A 20,044-nucleotide genomic window follows, 5' to 3' on the forward strand; every position below is an offset into this window, starting at 1 on the left:
ATTGATAAATTGTTGCGTTCTTATGACTAGTCCTGAAATCCACACAAGCGATTTACGTTCTTCAGTCTCTCAAAATCCGACTTGCGCTTTGCTTTCAGTCGTCAGGAGTAGGAAGTCGAGCCTGGTAATCTCATTTGCACCCTACACCCTACGAGGGGCGGTGGAGCTCTTTAAATAGTTGGAGTGACTCCACATTGGACCCGCCTTGTCAAAAGAAGGGCGGAGGCGGCCCCCCAAAGGAAAAGTTTGCCACTGAGTGCCACTTAAAAGGTATCGATTTCCTTTCCATTTAGCACGATTTATATTCCTGGTACTTCTTGCTAGGAATCATCTCCATGGAGCAAATCGAAGTGTCCCCCGATGGCAGCACTGCTGACCTACACGAAGCCAACCTTCCACCAGTGGATCGGGGCCGCGGCGCATGGGGTTTCCTTGCAGCATGTTTCATGATTGAAGCTTTAATCTGGGGTATGTGCATGTATACTCCGTAATATCCTTTATCATGGCCTGGATCTGAATTATTTACTAACCGCGTGGTCGGATATAGGATTCACATTTTCCTACGGAATTTTCCAGGATTATTATAGCACTCATGAGCCTTTCAAGAGCTCTGGAGACATTGCTGTGGTTGGAACTTGTGCGATGGTGAGATTTCTTCTACCGAAAATATTTTATGGATATATGTCGCTAATAAATTGGCTATCAGGGTATTTCCTACATGCTCTTGCCCCTCGCCTTCATTATGATTCAGGGTCTTCCCCGCTTCAAGCTGTGGGCTGCCCCAGTGGGCTTTCTGATTATGTGTCTCGCGCTCGCAATGAGCTCTTTCGCTAAGACGACAACCCATCTCATTGTCTCCCAAGGTGTCGCGTACGGAATTGGCTCAAGTTTGGCGTATGCACCGACCATTGTCTTCATGGATGACTGGTTTGTGCAAAGGAAGGGACTTGCCTTTGGCATTATGTGGGTGCGTATAACCAACACTGATTGAATTGCCTCATTCCAGACAGTATCAATGCTCATATCTCATCTAGGCTGGAACCGGGGTATCAGGCGTTATTCTTCCAATTGTCTTGCAGTGGCTACTGGATAGCTTTGGCCATCAGACAGCTCTTCGGGCCTGGTCTATCATTCTCCTCGTTATGGGCGGTCCACTTCTCTTCTTTGTTCGACCTCGACTCCCCATTTCCCGCACCTCGCGATCTCGACCACTAGATTTCCGCTTCTTGTGGAACTCAACATTCGTGATTTACGAGACTGGAAACATTCTCGAAGCCATGGGCTACTTCCTCCCGACTATCTATCTTCCCACCTATGCCCGCACCGTCGGGGCAAGCGGCCTCCAAGCAACCTTGACGGTCATCTTATTCAACCTTGCATCTGTCTTCGGCTGTATCGCCATGGGATCAATGGTAGATCGATTCCACGCTACGACGTGCATTCTCGCCTCCACCGTCGGAAGTACCATTGCCGTATTCTTGATATGGGGATTCGCCGATTCTCTTCCTCCGCTGTACATATTCTGCATCTTCTACGGCCTGTTTGCCGGGTGCTTTACCTCCACCTGGCCCGCCATCGTCAATGAAGTTCGAAAGAAGAGTGCGTATACCGATCCTAGTATTGTCTTCGGATTCTTGTCCACTGGTCGGGGAATTGGAAACGTCATCAGCGGTCCCCTTAGCGAAGCATTGCTGAAGAACGACGCATGGAAGGGAGCAGCTGCGAAGGCATATGGATCTGGCTATGGTCCTTTGATTGTTTTCACGGGAATTTCTGCACTGCTTGGTGGCTTTGGTGTGGTGATGAGGTCCTCTAAGATTTCATCATTATGATCGGCCAATCTCACGAGATGGCCATCATTAATTCAATCAAGGCTGGGAGATGAAAATAAAAGTTTAGATTTAGAAATTGAAGTTTGACATGTACTTTCTCCATTCTTCGAAGCCTATTCAAAGTTACTTTCAGGATCTTGTCCTGACAAGCCTGGGCCGGACATACTCGGCCATAACCCCGTCGGGCTTACGCCGACTGGTGCGAATGGCAACATAAGATGATCAATGCACTCGAGGTTATTCCCATGAAAAGACATTATTCGCCAGCAATGCATTGATCCCCTTTTTGAAGGTCATATATGCCCCCGTTTCCCCCAATCGTAGAGTATCGGCAAATCCCCGATCCCAAGCTCACCGACAACGCTCAGCATCCCGCAAGGCTCGCAGAACCAGACCGGTAAATCGCCGACTCTGCAACCGACTTCTGTTTACCCCGGATTCTGCATTTCCCCACTTCTCTCAACTGCGGAGACATGACGATCAGCAGAGGGAGAAAGGGTACTAAAAGCAAACATGCCTGCCATCTTCCATTCATGAATGTTTTTCTTCGTTGATGCTAATAAAGTCAGCTAACGCAAATAATGACTGCCCATCACCTTGACGAAAAGTCTGCCCAAGAGTGGGAAGAGAGTATCGATCATACTACAGCGATCTCTCTAGCTGCGAGTTATGTCCCCGGATCACCGGAGGAGAAGAGGTTACTGCGCAAACTTGACTTTCGCATCATCGTGAGTGGACTCAAGCCAAGTATTGCCTTTATTTTATCACACTAATGCAGTCATCATCTATAGCCTTGTTGTTGGATTCTTTTTGTTTTGGGCTATCTAGACCGCGCAAATATCGGGTAAATGATTCAGGTCCCTCCATGCCCACACTCCGTTTATCGAACACTTTCTAAGAGAACCAACGCTTCTAGTAATGCCAAAACCGGCGGCTTGGAAGATGACTTCCATCTAACATCAAATCAATACTCCGTCATTCTCTTACTCTTCTTCGTGTCCTATGTCATTTTCGAGGTTCCCTCCAACATGATAATCGCCCGCGTGCGACCATCGTTATATCTCTGCGGTCTGGCGCTGTTGTGGGGGGTAGTTGCTGCATCAATGGCCGCGACGAAGAACTGGAAACAACTCGCCGCTGTGAGATTTGTTTTGGGGTTTGTTGAGTCGGGGTTCGCTCCTGGTATTGCATTTTACCTTTCCTCTTGGTGAGCTCTTCCATTTTTCCTGTTCGTTCTGGACAATCTGGTGAACTCGACAAGCTAATATTTCCAGGTATCGACGATATGAGCTTGCGAGTCGTTTTGCAATCTATTATACCTCTGTGGCCGTGGCTGGAGGTTTGTCGGGGTTACTCGCCGGTGTTATCACGGAATATCTGGACGGAGCACGAGGGATTGATGGGTGGAGATGGTTATTTGTATGCTTTCACCAATATTCCCTTCAATATACACACAGGTCAGTAGATAGCTAACGGTTCTCAGATAATCGAAGGTTGCGGATCCTCTTTTGTTGGCTGTATTCTTTGGTTCTTCATGGCAGACTACCCATCCAACACGCGTTGGCTCACGCCAGAAGAGCAACTTCTCGCCAGCCAACGTCTTGCGTATGACGGTTTAGGCAACACACAAGGCGCCCACGGAAGAGTCTCTGAGAAGGAAGCTCTGAAGATGGTCGTAAAAGACTGGAGAACTTGGACGCTCGCCCTGCTCTATGCCCTTGTTACCGGAGCACAGACAATCCAGTACTTTATCCCGACGCTCGTCAAGAGTTTTGGGTGGGAGAACTGGGAGGGACAATGTAAGTCATCATGACAATCATCAGATGCCCATGTTTCTTATGATCCGGAGAATTAACTAACCATTATAGATCATACCATTCCACCATACGCATGCGCTGTAGTGTTCATATTAGTCTTCTGCTTCGTCGCAGATCACTTCAAGAATAAGGCCTACTTCATCTCCTTGTTCTCCGGAATCGGGACGATATCCTTCATCGTCGTCTGTGCGAATAGTAATGACACCGTCCGCTGTACGTCTCAGTGCCTTGTTCCACACAATATCTTTCTTCGGCACCTAGACTGACCTGGCATGCATAGATATCTTCACCACTTTCGCCTTCGGCTGTATCTACGGCACATCTCCTCTTGTCTTGATGTGGGTTGCGAATATAATCTGCTACCCCGCCGAGAAGCGCGCAGTAGCAATTGGTTTGGTTAATGCGCTTGGAAACACTGCTTCCATTTATGGTGTTTTTCTCTGGCCAGACCATGATGCGCCCCGGTATATTCCCGGATTCAGGTATGTTCACAATTCTGTCGAAACTATAACTTGAATTACTGCCAGGGATTAACATATTGACAGTGCGACGACTGTTTGGATGGGTGCTATATGTGTCGTTTCACTGATTGCTGGATATTTGTTTAAGAAATACCCCATTGAAGCGCCGGAGCCGGAGGAGGTGGTTGCTGCGGAGGTTCGGAGACAAAGGGAGAGAGGGCAGGTCCCGACAAAGGCGTAGTTGTGTCGTTTGCGTTGTTTCGAACTATTGGGTTTAAAACTTGAAGAAATGATCACTTGTCCCCGATTATCGGGTGAACTCAGTTATGTTTTGAATTCTATAGTACACTCTGACATGGAATCGTCGGCCCAGCCGCGAACCCGGACTACTAAATATCATACAATTTCTGTGGTGCATGTCAGAAACCATTATCTTGTTTGCTCGGTCTCCATCGCCTCCTCACGCTGCATCTCGTTTCGAATCATGGCGTCGCGCGCCGCGAGACTGGCCTTGCGCTTTTTCCTCCCACTTCCAGCCCGGGCGAGCTTTGCGCCACTTGCGGCTTCATTTCTATTGGTCTTGGCCTTCTCGGATGTTTTGACTGGGGCGGAGAGGGTGTTCTGACCACCCCTCGCTCCATGTTCCTGGGGAGCATTCTGATCATTCACAGCTGCGTCACCATTCAAGCCAATGCCATTCTCAGTCGTGGTCTGAGGAGCGGTTAGGTCATCCGCTGGTATATTTTCGTTTGTGTTGGTGCCATTTGGTGCATCAATTGTCGGGAGGGCATTCGGGGCATCGGCAGCTTCGTTTGCCTTTGGATCAATACCACTTTGCGTCTCGATTGAGGCCATGGGGGTATTTTGTTTATTCACAGCTGCATCCTCTTTGAATCGGCTCCCATTCTTTGTCTCATTACGAAATTGGGAAGAGTCATGGATAACCGTGTAGCCAGCTGGCGTGGAGTAGTGTTGATGGGGATTTAGATTTTCTGCAATTTCTTGATCCGCTGTTCCATCAGATTCAAGAACCACGCTGCGGCGAGGGCGTCCAGGCCCCCGATAATTCTTATCCTTTTCATTGGGAACATCGGATTTCTTGGGTCGACCAGGTCGTCTTTTCAAAGGTATGAAATCCGAGTCCGTTGGATCCTGAGTGAGACGCTGTTTCTTCGCTGGGCTTTGCGCAGGTTGGGGAGGCCTTGTTTCGCGATTAGTCGATATATCTCGCGAACCAAGCTCCGCGCTCCACGGCCGACGTTCGTAGTCGTGCGCCAAGTCTCTCAGAGGGATATGCGGGCCATCGGAAGGGATGTGGCCCGTAATGGAAAGGTCGTCCTCCATATCATCCTCATGAAATGTATCCGCGACAGCCAGAGTATTTCCGGCTGAGAAGGTATCTGCCCAGCCACGTTTCCGGCCGGCCTGCAGCAGATCGGGGCTTTGCATTCGCGGCAGGGCTCCCTCGAGTCCCGCCATATATTCCGGAGTATGTGGTTTCGAATCCTCTGCGATACGAGCCTTCAATTTCAACGCCTCGATCTCCAGCTTCAGTTTCTCAATCTCATCCGACTTGGATTTTAGCTCCTTTAGGACCGTGGCAACCATATCGAAACCGGGTCCGCTACTTTCACCTCCGTATCGCGTCGGAACATTCAACTCGATTCGGAGGGAGTTGAAGGAGAGTTTGAGGTCGGCCATTGTGTCGTGCAGATTGTTGACTGAACTGGAGATTTGATCGATGCTTCGGCCTTGGTGTTGCATGTGGTGTTGCATGGCAGGATCCAAAGAGCGAAAGTCCGTCCCACCGGTGGGGATTATAGCACCACCTTGAAAAGAATTGCGGGTGCTTCGCGGGGCCTCCTTGGCTGGTGGGGAAGGAGTTTGTTGATTGCACCCTCCTTGAAGACGGGTTCCGTTGGACGCATGGATACGACCTCCCTAAAGGAGACTTTGGACATCTTCCAGATGAATATGGGACTATGCCAGTGTAAGTAGGCGATGAAGCGCAACGGCGAGAGGGATAGTAAAGTAGAAAGGGGAGGTGTAGTTCCAAAGATCATGCCACTTACCCATTGTCCATTTCGACGAGAACACCTAGTTTCGAGGAGTTCGGGCACATTCTGCAAGATGCCTCTTGCGTGATGCGACCTCTGATGAGACTGGCATCGCTGTGATCGGGGATTCTCTTTCGTTGAGAAGAAACGGAGATACGGTCAGCGTCGACGCTCACCCAGGCGGTTGAGGTGGCATAGAAGTTGGAAACTTCTGCCCATTCATTTTCAAGAACAGCCAGGGAGCTGAAGCAACGGCGACAGTGACAAATGACTGCCGGTCGCGTGAGACTTGCGAAGTCCATCGTTGATGCGACAAGAGAGACTCGAAAGACTCGAGGAATGCGCACATAAATTGAAGTGGAGCGCGGCATGAAAATTGATGACTCAGCGGGCCAGACCGGGTAACGGCGCTAGGCCGGAATAGGCATGGCGCATTAACGGGACTGCTGCACGGTGACCTCATGTCAGGTACACCCGTGACAAGGTTATACATGTATAGTGATGTGGTACAATGTTGAAGATAGGGTGATGTATCGAACCACGGTACGAATCATTGTACTCATTGTAAAAGATCAAATTCTGACTAAATAATGCATACCATTTACACACAGTACCAACTGTAGAATAGAAAGCAAATTACTTCGGGACCCCGCAGAAGGCACGTGACTCTTATCGCTTCCCCGCGGCGTTACTCCGATGCAACCAAATGAGGCAGGTGTTTTTGGCACAGACACACCCACAACCACCCTGTACCCATATGAGTCGCTCCTTTCGTCTAGTCCGCTCTGCGGTATCTCGTTCAATTCTCACACCTCCTTCTTCTCTCTCCTCCACGTCAATCTTCCTCAGAAACAAGTACCCAATTATCACCATGGCTCAATCATCAATTGCCTCGGCTGTCAACACCTGGCAAGGTGCTGGCGCAGCCGAGTTTGACCTTCGAAGTATGATATCGAATTATTCTGCCCGCCATTGACTGACCTCTGATATAGGTGACACCATGACCAAGCCTACTTCATCTATGCTCGAAGCTATTTGCCAAACAACCCTACTCGACGACGTATTCAACGAGGACCCAACAACCAACGACCTGCAAAGCTACGTCGCACAGCGAACCAAGCATGAAGATGCACTCCTGGTTCTATCAGGTACAATGGGCAACCAAGTAGCTATCCGCACTCACCTGACTCAACCCCCGCATGCCGTTCTCTGCGACCATCGATCCCACATCATCTGCTACGAGGCCGGCGGCGTCAGTGCCTGGACCGGCGCCACAATGCAAACCGTTGTTCCGAAGAATGGCGTCCATTTGACTCTCGAAGATATCCAGAAACACGCAGTGCTCGACGACAACATCCACCATTGCCCGACCAAGCTGATCAGTTTGGAAAATACCCTTGACGGCATGGTCATGCCTTTGTCCGAGGCCCGTCGCATCGTTGAGTGGGCTCACAAAAATGACATCAAGGTTCACCTGGACGGGGCTCGGCTCTGGGAGGCGGTGGTCTCTGGAGCCGGCAGCCTCGAGGAGTATGCCAGTCTGTTTGACAGTGTGAGTCTGTGCTTTTCTAAAGGCCTGGGTGCGCCGATCGGAAGTATCATTGTCGGATCGCAGCCTTTCATTAAGAAGGCTCGGTGGTTTCGCAAGTCGATTGGTGGCGGTGCGCGGCAAACAGGTGTCTTTGCTTCCGCGGCTCGGATCGCCCTTGACGAGACTTTCGGAAAGGATTCGAATGGGCAGTCGGGCAAATTGCCAGCTACACATGCCAAGGCTAAGCGTGTAGCTGAGTTGTGGACTAGTCGAGGAGGGAAGCTGCAGTATCCCGTGCACACCAATATGGTTTGGCTCGATCTGGAGGGATCTGGCGTCGGGCCCAATGACCTGACTGTCATTGGGGAAGCAAAGGGGCTTAGATTGCTTGGTGGGCGGGTTGTTGTGCACTACCGTAAGTTTTTCCCCCCTTCTGTCGCGGACTGAGAATAATTCTGGTTTTCTGACAACCTACAGAGGTTTCGGACGAGGCGATCTCACGGCTAGAAGAGGTATTTGACATTGCGATGAAAGGGGAGTATCAGCGCAGCGAGGATAAGAGCAGGCCCTATGGGAGTAGCAAACCGTAGAAGGCGCGGTTCTAGTATTAATAGGATAAAATGCAATTGGGGCCTAATATATTGAAAGCTAGTTGATTGAAACATCGAGTGAGATTTGTATATAAAACTACTAGTAGTTTGACGACTTGAAAGCACTAGTGAAGTATGATGACTGGTCATTAGCACATTTAGTAAAAGCTGGTATTTTTTTCATTCACAGGGGCTTCGTCCTCGTCTAGGGCGGTATTCTCCACTGTCCGGAACAAGGTGTGCTCAAGGTTGCTTGAAACTACGAGGGGTCAGCAAGTAGAATCTTGTTGCCAGAAAGATCGAGTTTGTATGGTCTATTTGTGAAATGGCAGAGTCAAAATGAAAAATGGAAAAGATGGAAAAACGCAGCGAGGAGATGGGGCACGGTCGCATTTATGAGATACTAGCTTGAGACTCGGACCCACCATGGTCTACAATGTCCTATCATGATATCAATCAGGCCAGGGAGCTATTAGTGTATCTCAGAACGGAGTTCAAACCTTGGAAATTCGAAGTCAGATCCCAGCCAAGTATGACTCCGCGGTCACGTGTACATCAGAAGGGTGTCTACACCTACCATTCGTCAGCCATGCGACTGGTGATATTGGCAGTTATTAGGGGTTCCATTTTTAGACAAATATGCTATGCGTACACTACCATCAAATATCAAATATCTAATAAACAAATAAGCTCTCGATCAGATCTGGGACATCCATGGGCGAGCCCCAACTCTTCAACCAATCAGAGGGCGAAAATATGGATGACTCAGCTCAGACACGGGACTTTCTGCCTGATTAATGCCTTGTTACTGCCTTAATGCCTGATCCCGCTGGAACCTCTTGACGCCGCCGCAGCCAGTGGAACTTCGTTGCGGCTCTCACTTTTTGTTTCTCGGACGACCACCACCTTGCAGTCTCTGCACTCGCTGCCCCTTTTCGGTCCATTGCTTCACCCTCTTTTATGATTCCCCGCCCATCATCGTGTGAGTCTCTCCTCTCTTGGCCCCGGGTGGATTCGAGCTCGAGTTCAGCTCGTAAACAAATAGTTTGTACCTCTGTCTACAGAAGATCCCAGGCTAACCGACGACCTCATCATCTGCAGAGATACATTCCCGATCGTCCCACACCTTCCTGAATTGACCCCACGAACGAACTGATCATTTCCAATGACTTCGTTCTGCCAAACAGTCTATTAATCCCCCTCGCGGTCGTCTAGCCGCTGCAACCTACAAGGCCGCACGCCGAGTGGCTGCCTTCGCACCACATCTGCTCTCTCAGATTCGACCCGGAACGTGATTTGGATCTGCTAGCCGTGATATCTTTCCCAATTCGTTGCCGGAATCCTTTCAGTCGGTTGTTGCATGAGTACATCCTGTACCCCAACTGACACCCACGCGCATCTCGAGAGACCGCCCTCCATCCCTCTTCCACCACCCATCCGATCCCTCCTCGCTGTATTGAAAATATCATCACACATACGTTCCATCTTGTGCAACATACAACTGTTCAATTTCTGCCCATACTGTGCCTCATTTCCTTTGTTGTTGGTGGTTCGCCTGGGTGATCACCCTGGTGAGAATCCCGCCTAGTCTCGCACCCACCGCAAGGTATATAAACCCCTTGTGCCCCCGGACGTCGCATCTCTTCGAATTTACTCACAGGCCATCTTCAGGCCCAACCGTGTATTCATAACCCTGTTCATGCCAAAATTTCCTGCTCTCACGACATATACCCCCGCCGCCGGCTGTTTGTAGTTTTTTTGTTTTCTTTCCCATTCGTGTCTCTCTGTTTGTTTGTCGTTAGCGTGCTGCATCACAATCTGCATCTTCAACCTTTGCATTCCCGCCATGGAAGCCACCCAAGAATCCACACAGCCTTGTGCGGATCCTCGCCGGATGGGCCTGAACAACACTGGCCTTCAAGAACAGGATCTTGCGGACATCATTTGTATTTTGCATCCCAACTCCCATGCCGCTCATGATGGAGTAGCGGCCACTGCAGCACTAGGAAGTCAGCACATTCTCCAGAAAGATGTCTTGGACTATGAGACATCGGAAACAGCGGCCCTCGACGTGGCGCTAAGACTGTCCTCGGACGTTCATGACCTCGGGGCGGGATTCTGTTTCGGTCGAAACAAAGCGCGCTGCGACATCCTTCTCGCCGGTGACGACGAGGCCAAACGCGTATCGAACAACCATTTTCGAATCTACCTGACAGGCGATGGCATCATTATGCTCCAAGACACCTCGACCAACGGTACCATTGTGGACAACTGCCGCCTTCGAAAAACACAAAAGGAAAACAGTCGAATGCTCACAAACGGCTCGATCATTCAAGTCGTCACCGGCAATCAGGGCTCCGACGAGGTGCGCTTTGTGGTTCGAATCCCGGCTCGTGAGGGCTTCGCGATGCAGTACACACAGAACGTTCTGCACTACTTTGAGCGTCTCCAACATGCTGTCGCCGGTGTAGCCCAACAAAAGACTCGACACTCCTCAAATCAACCCGTCCTCTCGTGGTCGGTCGCAAACACATACGGGATGCATTGGACTGGTGGTGCTATGTACAATGTAACAGGGCAGATCGGCAAGGGAGCATTTGCGACGGTCTACAAATTGGCGACAAAGCAGCATGGTGCGATTTATGCCGCGAAAGAATTGGACAAGCATCGATTTATGAAGAAAGGAATTTTGGACCAGAAGGTTGACAACGAGATGAAGATTATGCGTGACTTGACACATGTAAGTTCTTTCTTTGCTCTCACTTTGGTTGTGCCTCTGGTTGCCTAAAACTGATGATCTTTCCGCACAGCCTAATATTGTTCAATACATCGACTATTATGAACATGACCGTTGGATTTACATCATAATGGAGTACGTACCCATGGGCGAATTGTCGACGTATCTGTCATCACAGGGCAAGATCCAGGAGGACATGGTGAGAACCATCGCTCGCCAGCTTCTGCGGGCACTGCACTACCTTCACAGGCGCCGCATTACCCATCGCGATATTAAGCCGGATAATATCCTTATCGCATCGCTTGATCCACTTCGTGTGAAATTGTCAGATTTTGGGCTGTCCAAAGTGACGCAGGAGGAGACCTTCCTCAAGACTTTCTGTGGTACACTACTGTACTGCGCGCCTGAGGTGTATCCCGACTATGAGACGTATCGGCGAGGAGATGCTCGGAAGAGACGTCGTGTTGGAGACCCGTTAGTTTTCCTGTCTATCTTTACTTTATTGAGACATTGCTGATTGGTAGACCCCCCAAAACCTCACCCTACAGCCAGGCTGTTGATATGTGGTCGCTTGGTGCTGTTCTGTACCATATTCTCGCCGGAGTGCCACCATATTCCGGTCGTGCTGAAGACCGTGGTCAACACATGCTTCGCTGTATCATGGAGACTGACGCCGATTACGACATCTTGCGTCGAGAAGGTGTCTCGGAATCTGGTATCGAATTCGTTGCCCAGCTTCTGAACCGAGATCCTTTCTGTCGACCAACAGAGAGAGACTGCTTTCAGCATCCGTGGATTTCTGAGGTCGAGGATGTGGATCAGTACGAAGATGACGATGTCCTGGCCGAAGTTCGCGAGGGCCTTTCAGTTATTGGGGAAGACGAAGAGCTAGACGCATCTCAACTCTCCCTTGCTGATGACCAAGGGTACACTTACGCTGGTGAAGGTGAAGAGTCAAGCAGTAATGAAGGTCTCGCCAAACGGCCCCGTCTGGAACAAATCCCCACAGAAATCAAGTATCCTTCACTTCCCAACATCGAAAGTTTTCAAGACGGCCAAATTGTCGCCGAACAGCACGCCCGACGTCTGTTTGGCGAAGTTACCTCCTCCGCACTGCGCAGCTCGTACGCACTCGGTCAAAACGGCTCATGGGCTGGAGTTGATTTTGAGGCCGAGGGCTTTGCATCATCCGGTGAGTCGATGAGCGACGAACACAGTGTCTATTCCATCGTTTCTCTCCCGGAAAACCCCTTCGGCGGCACTGCACCCAGCCTCATGGGCGCAGAGAATCTTGTTGGACGACTGAATATGAACTCCTCGCTTCCTCTCCTTCCCCCGACCGGTCCCGTTACTGAATCATCGACCCGGCAGACCACTCCTGGCGAGCAGAGGGAGCCCGCCAATCCAGGTAGCCACAGCACTCCGCGCGAAGGGGGAGCACTCGCCAGCTCTGACAATGCAGAGATCACGCCAAGGCCGCCCAAGGTGTCTCGTCGCATCGAGCTTGATATTCCCGACACAGCCAGCGAGCGCTCTAGCAGCGCCAGTGCGCCAAATAGTCGACGCGGATCTACAAAGCCGACCGGACCAGGAGCATCTTTCGACCCTGAACTTGCGACTACCCTGGATGCCCAGACTGGGCAGGCTATCCTGGACGCGCAGCTGCGAGAACAACTACCCGCAGCCGAGGCACCATCCGACGTGATTGTTCATCGACCCGATACTCCCATCAGTATGCCCGGCGGTGAATTCGCCAAACCAGCCAAACCACTCGGGCGACTCAAGAGTCTACCAGGTTCAATCTTCGACCTCAACATCCGCCTAGAAAACCGCCTCACATCATGGGGACGAGGCCCCAACGCCACCGTTCGACACGAAGACCGAATGGACGTACGAATCCCGGCCTACGCATTGGAAATCACCTTCTGGGCCCCCGCCATCGAATGTATGATTGCCGAGGGCCGAAATTGGATGGACGTGGACGGCGTGATGGCCGTACTGTCAACCAAGACGCGGAAATGTATCTGGGTGAATGGTGTCGAGCTACGCAAGGATGGGCCAAACGGGTTCCAGTTTGGGAAACTGTACACTGGCGATGTGATTACGATCTACAAACATAATGGGCAATTCTTGGATCTCCGCTGTGAGTTTTATCATGGGGAGAGCGTTGAGACTCGCCCGGAGCATGAGGATGGATTTGTGGTTCGACAGGCTCTGGTGCGGAAGTCTGATGGTGCGACGAATCGCATGCCTGTGCCTGTGCTGTCTATGGAAAAGAAAGATGAGGAATAAATCCTAGTGATCTTTGTGGATTCCTTGATTGAAGTGATTTAACATGACATGATCTCATTTGATTTGATTTGATTTGAGGCGAATCTGGACTGTTCTCTCTACTCTGCAAATAGATTGGTTATATTGTTAATGGCATCCTATGGTGTGAACTCAAGGTCGTATACTTGGCTACCATGTGGAGCTGTCACAATGGCCTTGTCCGCATGCGTAGAATACGTAGACTGCGTATCAAAGTGACAGGTGGTATACTTCCTCGAAGAATGCCAGGGGCGGAAACAATCTCCGGCAGGTCAGATCAGCAAACAGCATCATGTCGATTTATAATAAGTAGGAATAAAACAAAACCTATAAGTCAATATTAGTATATCGTCCAAGATACCCAGTAGTTACTAGAGTAGCTAATTAATTCCTGGAGTGGCCAGCTCATGCGATTTCCTCCTCTCCGCAAGCGGCAACCTTCTCCAACTCCACTTCATCTCCAGGGCTCCACCTCCACCTCCAACTACAACTGCTGCTCAACTTCACCCTCACCTGGTCTGTGCGACCCTTGCTCGGTTCAATCCGATCTCATCTCGATCCGTCGTCCTCATTTAATCCCACCTACCCAGGGATCTTTCCTCCGACCCTAATGTCATCCTGATCTCAACCGACCCTCGACTCCTGGAGAGTCATCCATCCCATCCCTACGTCGAATTTCCTCGCCAGAGTCCGAGTTCCCCACCACCGCGCCTTGATATCGACTTACTCCTCCCCCTCATATTTCAATGTCCTTGTCGCGATCACCCTCTCCCCACCCGGGCGGAGGGTGGTCCAGCCCCGGTCTAACTCCGGGCAGCGGCTCCTCCACGCCCGTACGCGGGTACTCCCCCAACACCCTCGCGCCGAACAGCAACACCAAAGGAAACAGCACCTGGGCCGCAGCAAAAGCAAAGAGCGACGAAGTACGCGGCTACCCATCCTTTGCAACGCGCAATAGCGGCTTCTTCTCTCGCCAGAAGAAGAAGATCTCCAACCAACTCCCCAGTTTCAACGGTCACCAGTCGCCGCACGGCTACGTCGATAAGGATGTATATGGGCGCGAGAGATGGCGCTCCTCAACTGGGGGTGCGCGAGGTACTCTGGCTATTCTTCTGCGTCGGAGTCGGGTGCGCTTCTTGCTTGGCGTATTCTTAGCATGCCTTGCATACATCTGTCTTTGGGGCCGTAAGTTCACACCACAACTCGAACTTCAACTCGAGGATCAACTATTGAACTGACCATATCTTTCACTCTCAACAGCCCTAGTCCATCTCTACAGACGCTCCCCACTCGGTGGAGGCCGCAAATTCGTCATAATCCTCGGCTCCAATGTCGAAGGCGGCGTAATGGAACTCAAAGGAGCACGCGAATGGGCAATTGAGCGCAACAGCATCCACAATAAGCAAGAATATGCCACGCACTGGGGCTACGAAATCGAGGTCGTCAACATGTTAGCAAAGAAACGATATTCGCACGAGTGGCGCGAGAGCTGGGAGAAGGGCGACGTGATTCGCGAGACGATGCGCAAATACCCGCACGCGGAGTGGTTCTGGTGGCTTGATCTGAACACGTGGATCATGGAACGTGAATCGTCCCTGCAGGGGGAGATCTTCAATTCTCTTGATGAGATGGTTTATCGAGATATCAACGATAACAACCCACTCAACATCACGCACCCGCTTCCGGAATTCTATCTCGATGAGTTAGGTCGGGCGCTGGAAGGTGATGGTCGATCCGATTCTTTGCAGATGCTCCTTACGCAAGATTGTTCGGGGTTTAATCTTGGTTCATTCTTTTTACGAAGGTCGTTGTGGACTGATCGCTTGCTCGATGCGTGGTGGGATCCTGTTATGTATGAGCAGATGCACATGGACTGGGTACATAAGGAGCAGGATGCTTTTAAATACATCTACCAAAGCCAACCTTGGATTCGCAGCAGTGTCGGATTCCTCCCCCAGCGCTCGATCAATGCTTTCCCGCTTGGTGCTTGTGGCGATGAGAATGATCCGGCTGTGCATTACCAGGAAGATGAGCATGATCTGGTTGTGAATATGGCTGGTTGTACTTTCGGTCGCGACTGCTGGGCTGAAATTTACAATTACCGTGAAATTGCTAATCTCAACAATCGCTCGGTCTGGGAGAAGGTGCAAAATGCCATTTCTTCTGCCTTTGAGGGGCTGTTTGGTTCTGGTGATTCGCCGGGTGAGCAGGAGAGGTGATGACCGGATCCTATGCTTCATCTCGTTCTTTTTCTTTCGACTTCCTTCTTCTTTTGTCGTTATTTTTTTTTTTACCCCTTCATGTCCTCATGTTCCTTCACGTTGCTACGCAATTTTAGAGGGCCTTTTATATGATACAGGCACCGGCGCAGACTAGATGGACTATGGCTTTTGTATATTAGGACTATGCTTGCTGCAGGGAGTCGCAGTTGGCGTTGGGTGTTTTCCGTGCATTTAATTTCCGGAGCTGCAAATACTCATCAGTTCCTTTCATTCTTCCCTTCTCTCTTTAATGCCTTTATTCACTTTATCTCTACCTTAAGGCACTGGACTACACTCCATAGTATGTAGTCATGTGATCAAATTGTGCATCAAAGTCACGTGGAGCCATCCTCCACCGCCCGATCATCTAACCAATCAGCGCTCTGATAATCCAACCACCCTCCCATCCGATTCGACCGCATCAACCACCAATTCCAACTCCACCTCCAATCTCAATCCCTACGAAGCACACCAGCAGGGAACCGACTCTCCCTCCAGGTCCCGACCTCGACATATCCACACCTCCTCCACACATAGCCTACCGGGTCAACTCTGCAAAATGCCCACCCCCGAGTCCGCTGCCTTCCTGGCCAAAAAGCCCACCGTCGCCCCGACCTACGAAGGCGTCGACTTCGAGGACAACGTCGCAGTCCACAATGCCCGCGACGCGATCATTCGCGAGCAGTGGGTGCGCAGTATGATGTCTCGTCTTGTCGGCGAGGAATTGGGCAAGTGCTATGCGCGCGAGGGTGTGAATCACTTTGAGAAGTGTGGTGTCTTGAGAGGTAATTCCCTCTCCCCGTTTTCTCTTTTGGCAGTATGATGAGTGCGAGGATTTATACCTTGAATCGATCTGCCTCCGAGCTGCAGCTATTGCTCTGTCCAATTGGTTCGGCCCGGCCTGGTCCCGCCTTTACCGCGCGCAGGCAGAACCAGCTGGACCTGGCGTTGACATGTCCGAACAATTGCTAACGTATTCTCTTCACCGCACAGAAAAGTACTTCGAGCTCCTGAACGAGCGCAAGATTAAGGGTTATCTCTTCCAGGAGAAGAACTCCTACCCCGGCAACACTGCCAAGTCCTCTTAGATTTCCTGCGACGAACGCTGTTGGATGGATTGAAGTGGAGCGGGGGCGGACGAGCTACACAGGCGGAGAGATATGCCGGAAGCGGATCTTCTAGCTCTCGTCTACCAAGGTGTTTCAAGCCTGAAGCTAAACCTGGACCGATCCAATTGGGGCACGGAAGCTCCTCTTATCGAGTCTATTCCACCTATGTACCGCACCGCCCCGGAAAAGAGATTTGCGAGAGTGGGGTTGGTTGCTCTCTGTTAAACTGTACATATACGATATCATTGTCTGGTCAATTTCATCTGTTGACAATATTGAGAGTCCTCGCGTGCGCGTGATTCGCCGCGATGTTTTATTTCAAGTTCACTTTAATCTCTCCTTCTTTCTACTATGTAGTGTTCTCTTTATATTGTCTTGGAATCCGCCAGTCAGTCCCAACTCCGACGTGCATGCCTACATGCATAAACATTCGACCAATTCAGGTTGTATATGAGAATGATGCAGTCTCCAGTCACCGAACAGCCTAAGTACCGGTTACTACTAGTAGTAGTACTAGGCTGGCTACTTCTAAGGACCCCCAGTAACCCCCCTCTTCCCCATCATAACAGGTCCATCCTGAATATCCCCAGAAAGAAGAACCCGCATACCAAGCCTCTTCTCATAAGCAACCCGACTCTGCTCCAAGGACGTCCTCAACATCGCCCACCGCAGGTACGGCATCTGATCAACGACTTCACCAATACAATCAATCACCCACCCACCGAGCCCGAGGCCCTGATATTGCGGTAATACATAAAGATCGGTGAAATATGCGAATGTGACCTTGTCACCGACTAGACGGGCGAATCCGATTTGTTTACGGTCTTCGGGGCTGGTGGTCGTGGTGGAAGGGTTGGAGATCTCGTATAGGCCGAAACAGAATGAATTCTCGACAATTGTTGCTAGGATGTCTTCTGGGACTGGATTTGTCCAGTAGACGATGTCTAGACTGAAGGCGTGGTTTATGGTTTGGAGTGAGAGGATGGTTTTGTCGGTTGAGATTAGGAAGCCTGGTCGTTGCCAGGTGAGGGGTTCGTCTGGGAGAGACATGGGCAATGGTATTTGTGATAATAATTGGAATAAAGCGGAGTGTAAAGAAATGGAGAGAAAACAAAGATATAAGCTAGCTTTTTAATCCGAGTCCACGTCTGATAGACGTGAGTCAATTATGGATGCGATGGTATGAGTCAGCTCAACCCTACTTTATTTACTCTAAACATGACTAGGGTCGGAACTTCGCAGAATCTTATCGGACGAGAAGGGGGGGGCTGAATATCTTTTCTTTTTTTTGAATTGCAGTGCAGGGCAAGCTTGATTCGGTCCCATCCACTGAAATGAAGAGGGAGGAAGATAGAAACTAGTTCAAAACATCAGACCGGATCCCTACGCCGACATCTCAAACAGGATTGGATAGACACCCCGAGACTTCAGATGTGCATGACCGAACCTCGTAAAGTCTCCGCTCCTCTCCCCTCCGCAGGAATCTCCAAGAATTGCCAAACGGGGATCGCTTCCTCGCGTGTTCCCTTGCCTGCTTGTTCGACATGGATTTAGTTGCATTGTTGAGTCACCTAGACCTGCAGCTTCGGAGACCCCCGCATTCGAACTATTAAGCTTTTCCTTTGTGTTTCTTTTTTTCTTTTCTTTTCTCTCTCGACCGAGTGCCGAATTGTCATGACGGGAAATATCGTTATCGTTTGGAATATTGCATCGGATCAGATCACGTCACATCATATCATGAGGCGGAACATGGGTAAGTAATATTCGTGTAGTGCATTGCCCATTGATACCGTAGAACTTGAATTTTGTGAGAACGCCCAGTTTCCATGGTGGATGATGTGCGCCGAGATAATTTCCCTCATTCCTACCTTAATCCGATAATGCAATTGAGTAGTAGACGCAATAAAACAAGGGGATGGAATGGACATGCGATTCTGAATGGTGACAGCAGGGGTGACGGATATTCGTGCGGGGAGGGTTGTGGAATAGAAGAAGGATCGCTAGTCAATTTCGAGTGTCCTCTATGATGCATTGCGTCCTGAGTAATAGGAGCTTCCATGACGGAAGTAGGGGTGTACACAGGCTTTCTTGGCTGAGAGCCGTTGTGCGGGATCATACTGCAGCAGGGCCTCGAGAAGATCGCAGCCACTGTCCTCCAAAGTCGGCACGATCTCTTTGTTTGGACGTTGCCATTTCGGGAATGTTGCCTTGTAGTCAGGCAGAGAGGTGACTCCGGGCCATTCTTCTTCACTGGGGGTGCCGAGAACGCTGTAAGAGGTCAGTATGGAGGAATCGTCAGAACTGGATGCAGCTCTCTCTTACCGGAAAATCTTGAAGATCTCGTCAATCTCGGAATCACCGGGGAAAAGAGGTTTACGGGTGCACATCTCTGCAAAAATAGCACCGACAGACCACATGTCAACACCGGTGGAGTATTGCCGGGCACCGAGCAGGATTTCTGGTGAGCGATACCACAAAGTGACGACCTGGACAAAGAGTTGGTAGTTAGCTTTGACTCAAGACGAAACGAGGCTCCCTAAGATAAGACGTGAGATACTCACCTCGTGGGTATACGTCCTCAGCGGCACACCAAAGGCCCTAGCCAGACCAAAATCGGCCAATTTCAAGTTCCCCTCACGATCAATAAGCAAATTCTGGGGCTTCAGATCGCGATGAATAATCCGGTGACTATGACAATAGCGCAGTCCCTCGCACAAATGAGCCATAAACTTCTTAACAATCGTTTCATCCAGACCGATCGTAGCACCGCCCTTCGAGAACCCATCTGGCAAAGGCTTGCCGCGTCCACCGTCACTAACAGGCAGAGCGTCCATGTATTTCTTCAGATCGAGGTCGACGAATTCCATAACGAGGTAGAGATTGTCACTTTCGGCGTAGACGATGTTGTGCAGGCGGACGACGCTGGGATCTTGCATTTCCTTTAGCAGGGAGATTTCGCGGATGGCGGTGCTGGGAACGCCCTCGTCTGTATCTTCGAGGCGGATCTTTTTCAGTGCGACGATTCGGTTCGGATGATTCAGTTCGCGCGCTTTGTAGACGACGCCATAAGTGCCTAACGCGTGGTGAGTATGTTGTACATAGAGAGCTTATGGCTGACGGCGGGGAGACGCGTCGCGGGGTCAATGTCAACAATACCTTCTCCGAGCTTCTCGATCCTCTGGTAGTTCTCCATTGTGGAAGAAGTCACCTAGTTAGGACGAAGGATGAAATGAGAGAAAATGCTGGGTGTTGTCGGGAATAATCGAGGGAGGCTCCAGAGGGATGAGGTGAAAGGTGGTTGTGATTGCTCCAAACTGCCCTCCGGCTGCGATAGGCGGT

At 50.4% G+C, this 20,044-nt stretch overlaps 9 protein-coding genes across 9 annotated transcripts; 6 read left to right on the forward strand and 3 right to left on the reverse strand.

The window, feature by feature from the left end:
* Positions 1–335: 335 nt before the first annotated feature.
* N7481_000155 (uncharacterized protein) lies at positions 336–1,832 on the forward strand (the record flags this gene model as incomplete). Its single annotated transcript, XM_057259374.1, has 4 exons — positions 336–468; positions 548–645; positions 707–967; positions 1,035–1,832. The coding sequence occupies 4 exons, from the start codon at positions 336–338 to the stop codon at positions 1,830–1,832; spliced, it is 1,290 nt and encodes a 429-aa protein (XP_057127206.1).
* Positions 1,833–2,413: 581 nt separating this feature from the next.
* N7481_000156 (uncharacterized protein) lies at positions 2,414–4,351 on the forward strand (the record flags this gene model as incomplete). Its single annotated transcript, XM_057259375.1, has 8 exons — positions 2,414–2,560; positions 2,624–2,676; positions 2,749–3,039; positions 3,107–3,251; positions 3,316–3,631; positions 3,701–3,862; positions 3,930–4,131; positions 4,195–4,351. 8 exons carry the CDS (start codon positions 2,414–2,416, stop codon positions 4,349–4,351), a joined length of 1,473 nt encoding a protein of 490 aa, XP_057127207.1.
* A 188-nt stretch (positions 4,352–4,539) lies between these two features.
* On the reverse strand, positions 4,540–6,469 carry N7481_000157 (uncharacterized protein; the record flags this gene model as incomplete). The annotated part of the gene is made up of 3 exons (XM_057259376.1): positions 4,540–5,978; positions 6,008–6,090; positions 6,183–6,469. The coding sequence occupies 3 exons, from the start codon at positions 6,467–6,469 to the stop codon at positions 4,540–4,542; spliced, it is 1,809 nt and encodes a 602-aa protein (XP_057127208.1).
* A 569-nt stretch (positions 6,470–7,038) lies between these two features.
* On the forward strand, positions 7,039–8,288 carry N7481_000158 (threonine aldolase GLY1; the record flags this gene model as incomplete). The annotated part of the gene is made up of 3 exons (XM_057259377.1): positions 7,039–7,111; positions 7,160–8,113; positions 8,176–8,288. The coding sequence occupies 3 exons, from the start codon at positions 7,039–7,041 to the stop codon at positions 8,286–8,288; spliced, it is 1,140 nt and encodes a 379-aa protein (XP_057127209.1).
* A 1,846-nt stretch (positions 8,289–10,134) lies between these two features.
* On the forward strand, positions 10,135–13,317 carry N7481_000159 (serine/threonine-protein kinase; the record flags this gene model as incomplete). Its single annotated transcript, XM_057259378.1, has 3 exons — positions 10,135–11,028; positions 11,099–11,499; positions 11,550–13,317. 3 exons carry the CDS (start codon positions 10,135–10,137, stop codon positions 13,315–13,317), a joined length of 3,063 nt encoding a protein of 1,020 aa, XP_057127210.1.
* A 764-nt stretch (positions 13,318–14,081) lies between these two features.
* N7481_000160 (putative alpha-1,6-mannosyltransferase subunit) lies at positions 14,082–15,554 on the forward strand (the record flags this gene model as incomplete). Its single annotated transcript, XM_057259379.1, has 2 exons — positions 14,082–14,520; positions 14,596–15,554. 2 exons carry the CDS (start codon positions 14,082–14,084, stop codon positions 15,552–15,554), a joined length of 1,398 nt encoding a protein of 465 aa, XP_057127211.1.
* Positions 15,555–16,155: 601 nt separating this feature from the next.
* Positions 16,156–16,684, forward strand: N7481_000161 (putative NADH-ubiquinone oxidoreductase 12 kda subunit; the record flags this gene model as incomplete). Its single annotated transcript, XM_057259380.1, has 2 exons — positions 16,156–16,381; positions 16,467–16,684. The coding sequence occupies 2 exons, from the start codon at positions 16,156–16,158 to the stop codon at positions 16,682–16,684; spliced, it is 444 nt and encodes a 147-aa protein (XP_057127212.1).
* Positions 16,685–17,233: 549 nt separating this feature from the next.
* Positions 17,234–17,755, reverse strand: N7481_000162 (uncharacterized protein; the record flags this gene model as incomplete). The annotated part of the gene is made up of 1 exon (XM_057259381.1): positions 17,234–17,755. The coding sequence occupies one exon, from the start codon at positions 17,753–17,755 to the stop codon at positions 17,234–17,236; it is 522 nt and encodes a 173-aa protein (XP_057127213.1).
* Positions 17,756–18,726: 971 nt separating this feature from the next.
* On the reverse strand, positions 18,727–19,913 carry N7481_000163 (cyclin-dependent kinase; the record flags this gene model as incomplete). The annotated part of the gene is made up of 4 exons (XM_057259382.1): positions 18,727–18,973; positions 19,028–19,191; positions 19,267–19,778; positions 19,862–19,913. Coding segments are annotated over 4 exons (975 nt in total), but the record flags the coding sequence as incomplete, so codon positions are not given.
* Between the last annotated feature and the right edge of the window lie 131 nt (positions 19,914–20,044).

Source organism: Penicillium waksmanii, assembly GCF_028829765.1.
Source record: "Penicillium waksmanii strain IBT 27052 chromosome Unknown utg000001l:1.0-4852451.0:1.0-4856178.0, whole genome shotgun sequence".
In the NCBI taxonomy this organism is placed as follows: domain Eukaryota; kingdom Fungi; phylum Ascomycota; class Eurotiomycetes; order Eurotiales; family Aspergillaceae; genus Penicillium; species Penicillium waksmanii.